The 13,205-nt window shown below is 37.7% G+C and overlaps 1 protein-coding gene across 1 annotated transcript; it reads left to right on the forward strand.

Annotated features, from left to right (window-relative positions):
* Positions 1-8,038: 8,038 nt before the first annotated feature.
* Positions 8,039-9,019, forward strand: LOC124508173 (olfactory receptor 11H4). The gene has a single exon (XM_047074589.1). The coding sequence runs from the start codon at positions 8,039-8,041 to the stop codon at positions 9,017-9,019; it is 981 nt and encodes a 326-aa protein (XP_046930545.1).
* Positions 9,020-13,205: the final 4,186 nt, after the last annotated feature.

Raw genomic sequence — 13,205 nt, forward strand, 5'->3', positions numbered from 1 at the left:
GATTTGGACTCTCTTATCTATCAGTTTCAGAGTTATGACATCAGATCTCTCATCCTCATTCCTGTTGACTCACTGAGTGGCTTGAAAAGGGTTATTCCCTTTCTTTGGGAGCAGGCTTTCTCTCCCAGGTCAGCTCTGTTCTGCTAATAAGACACCAATAAGTAAAATTCACTGCGTGAGTTAACCTCACTTCAATCAGATTTTGCTTATGGATCCTGAAGCTGTGTTGTTAGGTATCTCCTACCTTTTTTTCCTGGAGAAATGACCCCTTTTGAGTCATATAGTGTCCTTCTTTCTGGTAATGTTCTTCATTATGAAGTCTACTTTGTCTAATATTAAAGTGGCTATTCCAACTTCTTTTTGTTCAATGTTTTTCTAGTATTTTACTTTTAATTATTTTTATTTAAAGAGGACTTTTTATAGACAGTATTTTGTTGCATGGTCCCTTTTTTTCTAATTTATACTCTCAGTCTCTTAATTAGTTTCTTTAGATCATTTATATTTAATCTAATTTCCAGTGTGATTGGATTAAAATGACCATTTTGCTAATTACATTCTCTTTATTCTATCTGTTCAGTTCTTTCCCTTTTTCTTTCCTGCCTTCTTTGTGTTATTTTTTATGAATCTACTTTAACTCCATCACTTCCCTATTATTTTTATCTGTTTAAAATATTTAAAATTGTTTTTCTAGGGTTTAAAATATTTAGTCGGAGTCTAAATTCAAATAATATCATACTACTTCATGTGTTGTGAAAGAAACTTACACCAGTATATCCCCAATTCCTCACTCTCATCCTTTGGGGTATTTTTATGTTATAAATTTTACTTTTACTTATGCCATAAACACAAAATATTGCTACCATAAATGTTTCTTTTATTCCATTCCCAATGCTTTTCATTTCTTTGGTGGATGCACGTGTCCATCTGGTATCACATTCCTTCTGACTGAAAAATTAAACATTATTCATAGTGCAAGTCTACTTGGCAGTAAATTTTCTCAGTTTTGTTTTTATAAGAAAGTATATATTTCTCCTTCATTTTTTCCTGCTTTATTGAAGTATGATTGACAAATAAAATTTTTATATTTTAAGTTGCACAGCAAGTTTTTTAAGATATACAACATGATGATTTAATATATGTATACATTGTGAAATGATTACCACCTCAAGTTACTTAACACATTTCTCACTTTTCATACTTAATTGCATTGAGTCTATAGATGACTTTTGGTAGGATGGGCATTTTAATAATATTAATTCTTCTAATCCATGAACAGGATATCTTTCCATCTGTTTGTGTCTTTCTTCAACTTCTTTCATCAATGTCCTAAAGTTTTCAGTGTATAGATCTTTCACCTCCTTAATTAAATTTATCCCTAGGTATTTTTACTTTTTGATGCTTGGCAGCAGGAGTGTTCCTGGTCTATGGCTGAGTTAAACAGCCATTTCAGGATCTACAGTTGGACCAAGTTCATAGGGCCTGCTTCAGGGACATGAACATGTGTCTACAACCCAGTCCCTTGGCATTACTAAGGCTAGAGCTGGGTCACAGGGCACTTCAGGGGCCATAGCCAGACTGAGGTTGGCAGGCACAGGCAAGTGTGACCCCTACCATGTCCTTTGGTGGATGGATGGTGTTGGTGGTGAAACTAAGGCCAAATATAGTTTAGCCAAGTCCACAGAGAGATGGGGCTGTTTCTGAATCTATACTTAGGAACCAGGTTAGTGAGTCTGCCACTTGGGCATGGATCTGCCTACTCAAAATGGTCCTCTTTGATCATGGGCTGCACTGGGGTTTCACAATCTCTTGTACAGATCTCAAAGCTCCCACTTTGTCTCATGTATGGCTGCCAAAGTATTGTTACTAAGGATGATACAAGGCCACCATTACCTTGATACCAAAGCCAAAAAAAGACACTACAAGAAAACTACTGCCAATATCCCCAATTAATATACATGCAAAGAATTTTCAACAAAATATTAGGAAACCAAATTCAACAATACACTAAAAGGATCATAAAACCATGATCAAGTGGGACTTATCCTTGGGACACAAGGATGGTTTGACATAAGCAAATCAATATACGTGATACACCACATTAACATAATGAGGGATAAAAATCTTATGATCATCTCAATAGATGTAGAAAAAGCATTTGAAAAAATACAATACCCTTTCTTAAAAAAACTCTTAAAAATGTGGGTACAGAAGAAATATACCTCAACATCATAAAAGCCATATATGACAAGTCCACAGCAGGCATCATACTTAATGGTCAAAGGTCAAAAGCTTTTCTGCTAAGATTAGAAACAAACAAAGGTGTCCACACTTACCATTCCTATTCAGTGGTAGTCCTGGAGTCCTAGTCAGAGCAATCAGTCAAGAAAAAGAAATAAAAGATATCGAAACCAGAAAAGAAGGTAAATTGTTTCTGCAGTAAGCATAAGAGACTGGTAAAAACTGAGAACAAACTGAGGGTTGATGGGGGGTGGGAGGGAGGGGAGGGTGGGTGATGGGTATTGAGGAGGGCACCTTTTGGGATGAGCACTGGGTGTTGTATGGAAACCAATTTGACAATAAATTTCATATATTGAAAAAAAATTGTTTCTGCAGATTACATGATCACATATATAGGAAATCCTACAGACTCCACCAAAAAATTATTAGAACTATCAGAAAATTGAACAAAATTGCAGGATAAAAAATCAACATATGGAAATCAGTTGTGTTTATATACACTATGAAATATCTGAAAAAGAAATAAAGAAAACAATCCCATTTACAATAGCATCGAAAACAATAAAATACTTAAGAATGAATTTAACCAAATAAGTGAAAGATCTGTACACTGAACACTATAAGACTTTGATGAAAGAATCTGAAAAAAGACAATGCAATCCTTATCAAAATCCCAATGGCATTTTTTAACAGAAAGAGGAAAAAAAACCCTAAAATTTGAATGGAACCACAAAAGATCCTGAATATGCAAAGCAATCCCAAGGAAGAACAAAGCTGGAGGCATCACACTTCCTGATTTCAAGCTATACTGCAAAGGTGTTGTAATAATCTAAACAGTAAGGGTATTGGTACAAAAATAGACACAGAAGCATACAGAACAGAATAAGAGCCAAGAAATAAACCCTTACAAATATGGTCAGCTAATATTTAACAAAGGAACCAAGAATACTCAGTGGGGAAATGGTGTAGAGTATCACTGAACATCAAGTTCACTTAAAGGCTACCCCAAGATTTTCTCATTGGTCATCACTGTCACCTTTTCCTAGGAATCATATTTTAAAGAAGTGGTTAAAAAGAGCCCTCAGTGATACCACCTTACACCTGTCAGGATGGCTAACATTAACAACTCAGGCAACAACAGATGTTGGCAAGGATGCGGAGAAAGAGGATCTCTTTTGCATCATTGGTGGCAATGCAAGCTGGTGCAGCCACTCTGGAAAACAGTATGGAGGTTCCTCAAAAAACTAAAAATAGAACTACCCTATGACCCAGCAATTGCACTACTAGGCATTTATCCAAGGGATACAGGTGTGCCGTTTCGAAGGGACACATGCACCCCCATGTTTATAGCAGCACTATCAACAATAGCCAAAGTACGGAAAGAGCCCAAATGCCCATCGATGGATGAATGGATAAAGAAGATGTGGCATATATATATCTATGTATATATACATATATACATAGATATATATACCATATATATATATGATATATATATACACCATATATGTATACATACACACAATGGAGTATTACTTGGCAATCAAAAAGAATGAAATCTTGCCGTTTGCAACTATGTGGATGGAACCGGAGGGTATTATGCTAAGTGAAATTGGTCAGTCAGAGAAAGACAGAAATCATACGACTTCACTCATTTGAGGACTCGAAGAGACAAAACAGATGAACATAAGGGAAGGGAAACAAAAATAATATAAAAACAGGGAGGGGGACAAAACAGAAGAGACTCATAAATATGGAAAACAAACTGAGAGTTGTTGGAGGGGTAGTGGGAGGGGGGATGGGCTAAATGGGTAAGGGGCATTAAGAAATCTACTCCTGAAATTATTGTTTCACTATATGCTAACTAATTTGGATGTAAATCTTAAAAAAAATAAAAATTAATTTTAAAAAAAGAGCCCTCAGAAGAAACGTTTATTTTTTCAGAAGAAAAACAAAAGACTAACGATAAAAAAATTTCTTCTCGTGTTTGCACTGATTTCAAATTCCCCACTAGAAAATGAAATCAAAATGAAAACTGACAATTTGATTAGATTAGTCAATTAAATGACTTCTGCCATCTTGAATTTCAGTCACACAAGGCAGTTCCTATCTGGTACCAACTACCAGGTCATTACATTACAGAAAAATATAGTGAATTTAACTTTGAAGTTATTCACAAACATGTCTCAGTTTCAGAATTCAAATCATGGGCAAATTTTCCATTTATTTATTGCACTTATCTCCACTGAGGGTGATTCTTTAGTGGAATGCAATCTCTTCAATAGAAAGCATCCTAAAATTTACTCAGTATTTCCCCCTGGATTCTGTTTCACAACAGAGCTAATCTACTAGGAGCTAATCTACCAAAACCTGGATGAGCCTCAAAGACTGGAAAGAGGATGCACTCCAGGGGAAACATGAGGACGTCTTCAAGTTTTAGAGTAATCCCTGAGAGGGATTAATCCCTGAGATTAAACACAGCTTTACATGTTACAAGATCTCAGTAAACTCGTAGAGAATACACTTCTAGAGCCTCCAGAAATTAAGGAAGTCCAGAGAACCATATATAATGCCCTCACCTGGAGTTTTCCTCATCAAAGCCAGTGAAGAGAAGATGCCTATATGTTCAACTCCTCTCTGTCCATCCCTTTTTCCAAGCTGAGCCAGGAAATCCATCATTGTATGTAAGAAAAAGGGACTAATTGTCCATATTACAACCACTGCTGTGATATACTACAGGCTGCCTTTTACTCTGTAAATCTGATTAGTCATTTTTTCTCGGTAGTAGTACAGTGTGAACATTCCATATATGAATACGTGACATTTACATTCCTTGGGTAAAAAGTCATGCACCCTCTGTGAAGCTTATCTGTAAAACAAAACGTTAAAGTAGATTATCTGGACCATTTTTCCCCACTATTATTTTTTTATTATTAAGGACCATCTTCTGAAAATAATCTCACTTTCCAAGAGTAATTAGGTGTTATATTCTTCTCTAACACAAACTGAGAAGACAGTGTATCAAGCGAGGGACATTTGGAAGGAGGCTATTTAATCAAACTATTATTCTTGAGGTGGCCATCCAAGAATGCTGAGTTGATTGGTTGGTTAGTTTCTTGTGTTAGAAAGGAGGTATGGAAAAGCTAGGATTGTAGCTCATATAATGATTTATAAATACCAAAAACATGAAAATGGCATTTTTTAATGGTATAAAATGGTAAATACACCATTCTAATGCCCTACCTATTCCCAGCAAGTACTTTTGGAGGCTTTAGAGGGTAGAGTGATACAGAACTTTATGAAGTCAGTTTATTTCATCAGTGGTTAAAATAAAAATTGATTACCCTGGCTTTTCAATTACATTCCCAACCCTTTGATTATCCTATTATACTTACCAACACCTTCACCAAAGGCTACAGGAAAAATAATGTTTCTGCTAATAAATTTTACAGGGTACAGTTGCAGAAAAAAATGAAATTAAGTGTGAAGTTGTTGATTATAATGGAGAGTGTCCTGAAATGTTATTCACATTAAGAAGGCATGGCATGGCCCATTGTTTCAGAAAGAATATAGGAAGCACAGACCTCAGGATTCTGATTCCTAGTTTGAATCTGTCAATCTGGACTTAGTTCCTGACCTGTAGCAGGGAAATTGATTTATTTATGCTTCATAAATAACAGTCTGGGAATTGTCCATTGAGCACCTTATCCAGTGAAGGTGGCTAACAAATGTATTTCAAGTTCAACATTGATTAGAAAACTGTCCAACTTTAGAACTTGGGTGCACAAGCCTCCTTTTTGTGCTTCCTTAAAAACCACCAACAGAGGACTAGTGATACTAAAGTCCAGATCTTCTCTGTTCTTATTTGCTTTTCAAATTTCTTTATCTTCCATTCCTGACAGTTATATCTAGTGACCTCCACTAGACAAGGCAAGTGGTTTGACAAGTTTAACAAGAAAACTCAATATTGAAACTACCATTTTTAAGATTCTTACTCAGTGCTTTCTAATATTAATTAATTGCAAGATTACTCTGCAAAAACTTGGTACCTTTTTGTTCAATTCTTTTCAACTTTTTTTTTTTTTTTGGGGGGGGGACAGAGAGAGACAGAGCATGAACGGGGGAGGGGCAGAGAGAGAGAGAGACACAGAATCGGAAACAGGCTCCAGGCTCCGAGCCATCAGCCCAGAGCCCGACTCGGGGCTCGAACTCACGGACCGCGAGATCGTGACCTGGCTGAACTCGGACGCTTAACCGACTGCGCCACCCAGGCGCCCCCAATTCTTAAATACTATTGAAAAGTCCATGCCTATCCAAATATTTGAAATTGCCCTCTCCCTTTCAGAAAACATAATTAACTATACCAGATAAAATTGCAGATAAAAATGCCATTCAGGGCGCCTGGGTGGCGCAGTCGGTTAAGCGTCCGACTTCAGCCAGGTCACGATCTCGCGGTCCGTGAGTTCGAGCCCCGCGTCGGGCTCTGGGCTGATGGCTCGGAGCCTGGAGCCTGTTTCCGATTCTGTGTCTCCCTCTCTCTCTGCCCCTCCCCCGTTCATGCTCTGTCTCTCTCTGTCCCAAAAATAAATAAATGTTGGAAAAAAAAATTAAAAAAAAAAATGCCATTCAATCTAAGATCCCTTTGTTTTTATCATCCAAAATTATTTATTAAATGAACTAAAACTTTGCACTGAAAACATAATTTTCTTTATTTTAACTAGGTAGGATCTGAATATGAAAACTAAGACAGTTCATTCTGTATAGTATGTGTAAAAACATGAAAATAAACACTTGCAAATAGAAATAATTCAAAATATTCTTACTTATTCTTTAGAGCAAAGATATTTGATATGGTTGGTCTTTTGTATTTTTTTTTAGGTGTCACTGAACTGTTGTGATACTTTAAAAGAAAATCTTTATGGGCACCTGGGTGGCTCAGACAGTTGAGCATCTGACTTCAGTTCAGGTCATGATCTCATGGTTTGTGGGTTTGAGCCCCACATGCAGCTCACTGCTATCAGCGCACGGCTCACTGCTATCAGCGCACGGCCCACTTTGGATCCTCTGTCCCCCTCTCTCTTTGCCCCTGCCCTGCTTGCACTCTCTCTATATATATTCAAAAATAAATTTAAAAAAACATTTAAAAGAAAATCTTTAAAGGAAAATTTAAGAACAGCCGGAGAAAGGCCTTTGCCACCTGTGGTTCTCATTTAGTTGTGGTGTCTCTTTTTTATGGGACAGTCATGATAATGTATGTCAGTCCTACATATGGCATCCCAACTTTGATGCAGAAGATCCTGACAGTGGCATATTCAATCTTCAATTGAATCTTGACTAAGGTGATGTCTGTGACAATTAATTCACTTGATTAGACTATCCTGAAAATCCAATGTCCTGGAGTAAGTTTTATCTCCATGAGGAAGTCAACTAATTTTGTTCTTTTGCCAAGGTTTAACCCAATATCACACCAGCTGTCCTCAAAATCTTTTTTTAACAAGGTAAGCTGAGTAAGAGAAAATGGATGAGTTTGTTCATTGAAGATTCATAATCAGCTTTAGAAAAACAAACCAAAATCATAAAAGGTCTTCTTAGGGATCAAAGAAATCAAAAAAGAAAGAAATTTTTCACATTGTACCACTAATGTGGAAAATTCTTGCTGCACTGCATTCTAGCAAAAGAAAACTAAGAGATTTATTCCCATCTAGTCTCAAAATATCTCATATTTTCCTGTAGAGCTTAAGTTCTCTTCTCAGTTAAGTTCTTGAGATATGTAGGAAGCAAAGAAACTTGTGTTACCCTCATGTTTTTCTTCTTCATAGGTTTAAGACCCATGAACAGGTCAGCAACACACATTCACCTTGTGACTGAGTTTATTCTCCTGGGGTTCCCTGGTTGCTGGGAGATACAGATTTTCCTCTTCTCACTCTTTTTGGTGGCTTATGTCTTGACGCTGCTGGGGAATGGAACCATTATCTGCGCAATAAGATGGGACCCACGACTGCATACCCCAATGTACTTTCTGCTGGGAAATTTTGCCTTCCTTGAGATCTGGTATGCTTCATCCACAGTTCCTAACATGTTAGCCAACATTCTCTCCAAAACCAAGACCATTTCATTTTCTGCCTGCTTCCTCCAGTTCTACTTCTTCTTTTCCCTGGGCACAACTGAATGTCTCTTCCTGGCAGTAATGGCTTATGATCGGTACCTGGCCATCTGCCACCCACTGCACTACCCCACCATCATGACTGGGAAACTCTGTAGAATTCTGGTGTCTCTCTGCTGGCTTACTGGATTCCTTGGCTACCCAATCCCCATTTTCTTCATCTCCCAACTCCCCTTCTGTGGATCCAATATCATTGATCATTTCCTGTGTGATATGGATCCACTGATGTCTCTGTCTTGTGCTCCAGCCCCCATTACTGAATTTGTTTTCTATACTCAGAGCTCCCTTGTTCTCTTTTTTACTATTATGTACATTCTTCGATCCTATACCTTGTTGCTCAGAGCTGTTTTTCAGGTCCCTTCTGCAGCTGGCCGGAGAAAGGCTTTTGCCACCTGTGGTTCTCATTTAGTTGTGGTGTCTCTTTTTTATGGGACAGTCATGGTAATGTATGTGAGTCCTACATATGGCATCCCAACTTTGATGCAGAAGATCCTGACAGTGGCATATTCAATAATGACTCCTCTCTTTAATCCCCTGATTTACAGTCTTCGTAATAAGGACATGAAACTTGCCCTGAGAAACATCCTGTTTAGAATGAGAATTAGTCAAAATTCTTAAGCCAAAAATGTCCATACTTCCAAATTCCAGTAAAGAATAAGTTGGAGATGTGAAAGTTGTTTTTTTTTTTTTTTTAATAATCTTTTAGTTCTTACCCTGAGTAATTAAAAGCCTTTCTTTTTCTACTGGAATTGTGCTCGGCTTACAAAACTATGTTGACTACTAAAACCTAAATTCACTGTAATTCAATATGCAGTGAAATTTTTCTAAAGCCTATCATAATTGGAGTGATAAAATGGGATTAATTTTTGAGAGAAGTTAGACTTCCCTGAAAGATATACCTTCAGTTTTAGGACAAGTCTAATGACCTTTACCAAATTATTAAAGGTGCAGTGATTTTTTTCAGTGTTTTTAGGTATAATTGATATACAAAAAGACTGCACATGTTTAATGTACATTAAAGGTGCAGTGGCTTTTAACTAGCCATGAGACCTTTCTATAATTTTTTTAATGTTTATTTATTTTTGAGAGAGAGAGACAGCATGGCCAGGGCAGGAGCAGAGAGAGAGGAAGACACAGAATCCAAAGTAGCCTCCAGACTCTGAGCTGTCTGCAGAGAGTCTGACATGGGACTCTAACTCAGGAACCATGAGATCATGACCTGAGTTGAAGTTGGATGCCCAACTGAATGAGCCACCCAGGCTCCCCAAGACCTTTCTATAATTTTTAACAGACACTCATTTTTTATTCCTAGTCCAACAAGCTTATCTAAACACAGTTTCTCTATATTAAAAGAGAGGGGCAAAACTCTCTTGACCAATAGGAACTCTTCCAACAAATTTTTTTAGAGATATAGTTCCTTTGTGGTATGTTTGAAATAAAACTTAGATACAAGCTAAAATATAATTTGTTGAAGTTGCATTTACATGTAAATGTACCATGTTGTGGCATAATTTATTTATTTATGTGTACTCCTAAGAAAGCTCCTTGAGGACAGGAATTACCTTTTTCCTTTGTGGATCCCAACCACACAGTGACAGAGAGGAAAGCAGCCCCTGGAACCAGGGAACTGGCCTGGCAATTATCACTCAAGGCTTAGTGCTGCCAGGAGCTGGCCTAGCACTATCAGCCAAGCCTGCTGTATAAACCTGTTGAACATAAACAACTCCACAGAATGCCACCTCGAACCAGGTCACTATGTGAACATGATAGATGAAGACAAAACAAGACCACTCCATAATTATGTCTGAGCATGGACAAAATCAAGAACACAGTCCCAACTATAAAAAATGACCAAACATCCCCCTCTTTAGGCTAATATGAGTGACTGCCACCTCCTTACCCAGTAAAGCTTCAGCCCAATTGCCTTCTAGATAAAAATTAAGATACCTAAACACAGGGGCACCTGGTGTTAAGCGTCTGACTTCAGCTCATGTCATGATCTTGCAGTCCATGAGTTTGAGCACCACATTGGGTTCTGTGCTGATAGTTCAGAGCCTGGAGCCTGCTTCAGATTCTGTGTCTCCCTCTCTCTCTCTGCCCCTCCCACACTCATACTCTCTCTCCCTCCCTCTCTCACTCTCTCTCAAAAATAAAGATTTAAACTTTTTAAAAATTTAAAAACAAAGATACCTAATCATAGAATTTTCTTCCACTTTCTGACAGCATCCAGAGAAAACCTCTATTTCTTTACATTCTCCCCAAAGTCAATTAACACAAACCCAAATCATATAATAAATCCCTTCTAGCATCTTCCTATTGGATTCCCCATGTTCCTCATGGCATATTTCCCCCCTTGCTGCAAAAAGCCAATAAACTTATTTTTCTTTGACTACAGTATATTTCTTGATGGCCTTTGCATGACCATGAATCAAGAACACTATGATACCTAGTTAGAACTCAAAATGCTTGTTGAATACTTTTATCTCAATAATTTTACTTATGAAAATAATATGCAGTTGTAACAAAGTTGATCAGTGAAGAAGTGTATAAAGATGATGTATTTCCCACCTGCATTCTCATCCTCACCAATCTTTCACTCTCCTCTTCAAAGTCAACATTCCTCAGTTCTCTGTCTGGCGTTCAACACACTTCATAGTATGGCTCCACTAATCCTACTTTGTTTTCCTTCTCTTCCCAAATGAACCCTCAGCTCTAGTCGGGCTACTCAACCACTCCATTCTCTACCCTCTCCACACTGTTGCTTAGGTTACTCTTTAAACCTGGAAAGCCTCACTTTGCCTCCTGCTATGCAACTGGACACTTAGATTCTTAGGGTCTTATTTTGTAAAATAGGTATGTAACTTATATTTTGAAAACAAGGTCATAAGGATTAAATGAGACAATTTATGTAAGGACCATAGCATAATAAAAGACACATAATAGATTCTCAGTACATGTTTGTTCCCCTTTCCTTCCTATCTTTCCAATCTGACCATGGATTGTTTGCTGGTTATTCCATCAGACTGTCACTATGCTCATGAAAACCTTTGTTTCCAAATAATACATATGCATATTAATTTGTAACTAATGCATTAAAGTGCAAACTCTAGATTCAGACATTTATATACTGCCTTGTCTGCTAGCTATGACTTTGGGCAAGTTGCCTGAATGCCACAACTTCAGCTACTTCACTTGTAAAATAGGATAGTAATAACAGCTATCTCAAAGGGGTATTATGAGTCAATACTTTATTTAAAAACTAATTCAATACTTTTTAAGCACTTTGCATTGTGCCTGGTAAACAGTATCACTCAATAAATATTTTTAACTCAATAAGATGTAATAGTATCTTTTTAAAATTTTTTTTAGTTTATTGATTTATTTTGAAAGGGGGGAGGGGCAGTGAAAGAGGGAGAGAGAGAGTCCCAACCAGGCTCCGGACTGTCAGTGCAGACCCAACACAGGGCTTGAATTCACAAACCATGAGATCATGACCTGAGCCAACATCAAGAGTTGGACCCTTAACTGACTGAGCCGCCCAGGTGCTTCTAAAATATAATAGTATATTTTAAAGCCAGTACATATAATTTTACCTCATTCTATTTAAGACACAGTGTGTTCCACCAAACAAACATATCACAATTTGCTTACCAATTACTCACTTAAGACACTTGATTGCATCCAATATTTTATAATTAAAACAATGCTGTGACTTATGTCCTTGAATATATGTCTTTATATATTCACATCAGTATTCCAGAAATTAGAGATAGGATTCCTGGAATACAGGAAATGTATATTTTTAATTTTGAGAAATGCTTCTAAATAAGATATCTGCAAATAGTGTATGGCTCTTCAGCAAATGGTGCTGGGACAACTAGATATCCACATGCAAAGAATGAAGTTGAACCCACATGCAAAAAATTAATTCAAAATGAATCAAAGACCTAAATGTAAGAGCTAAACCTATGAAACTCCTGGAAGAAAACATACATTTAAATCTTTGTGATCTTGGATTATGTGATTTTTAAGACATAATACCAAAAATACAAGCAATAAAAGAAAAAATAAATTAGACTTCATCAAAATTTTAAGATTTTTGTGCTTTGAACGATGCTATCAAAGTAAAAGTTCACAAAATGGGGAAAAAATATTTGCAGATCATGTATCTGGTAAGAGTCTATTATCCAGAATATATCAAGAACTCTTACAACTCAACAATAAAAACACAAATAGGGGGAGGAGTCAACATGGTAGAGAAGTGGGGGGGGGGAGCTGAAATTCCCTCATCCCTCAAACACAGCAGTATTGAGGCCAGAAGACTTGGAATTCCAAGAATCCAGGCTACAGAGTGGCAGAAACATCTCCAGGGGCCCATGGAGACAGCTTGGCAGGACAGAGGTGCATGCTTGAAAATTGAAAGAGATAAAACAGGCAGCATAGGAACAGACTAAAGGGGAACCTCTTCGGTGGAGAGACAAAAGAGAAAGAAAGGCTGTGGAAGTGCGGGATTGTATTTGGACAAGAGAAAAACTTCTCCAGACCATGGACTGGGGTATGGAAAAAAATGGAGAGCCAGTCTCTAACGTGCAAACAGCCTTAGGAGTGATGATCCAGGGTTGGCTCCACTTTTCCTGGACCACAGCCACCCTAGGGGGCAGGGGGAGCCAGCCCCTGGCTCAGTAGTCAACTCAGAGGCCCAGTCGGAGAGAGCAGTCCCCTCCCCTTGAGTGAGAAGAAGGTAGATAGCCACTCCAAAGACAAAAGACCCTTGAGGTGCCAGCCAGAGGCCCTTTGTCAGTTG

Source organism: Lynx rufus, unplaced genomic scaffold (assembly GCF_022079265.1).
Source record: "Lynx rufus isolate CCGP_SWC_20201006 ecotype Redwood Valley unplaced genomic scaffold, mLynRuf1.p SCAF_13, whole genome shotgun sequence".
Taxonomy (NCBI): domain Eukaryota; kingdom Metazoa; phylum Chordata; class Mammalia; order Carnivora; family Felidae; genus Lynx; species Lynx rufus.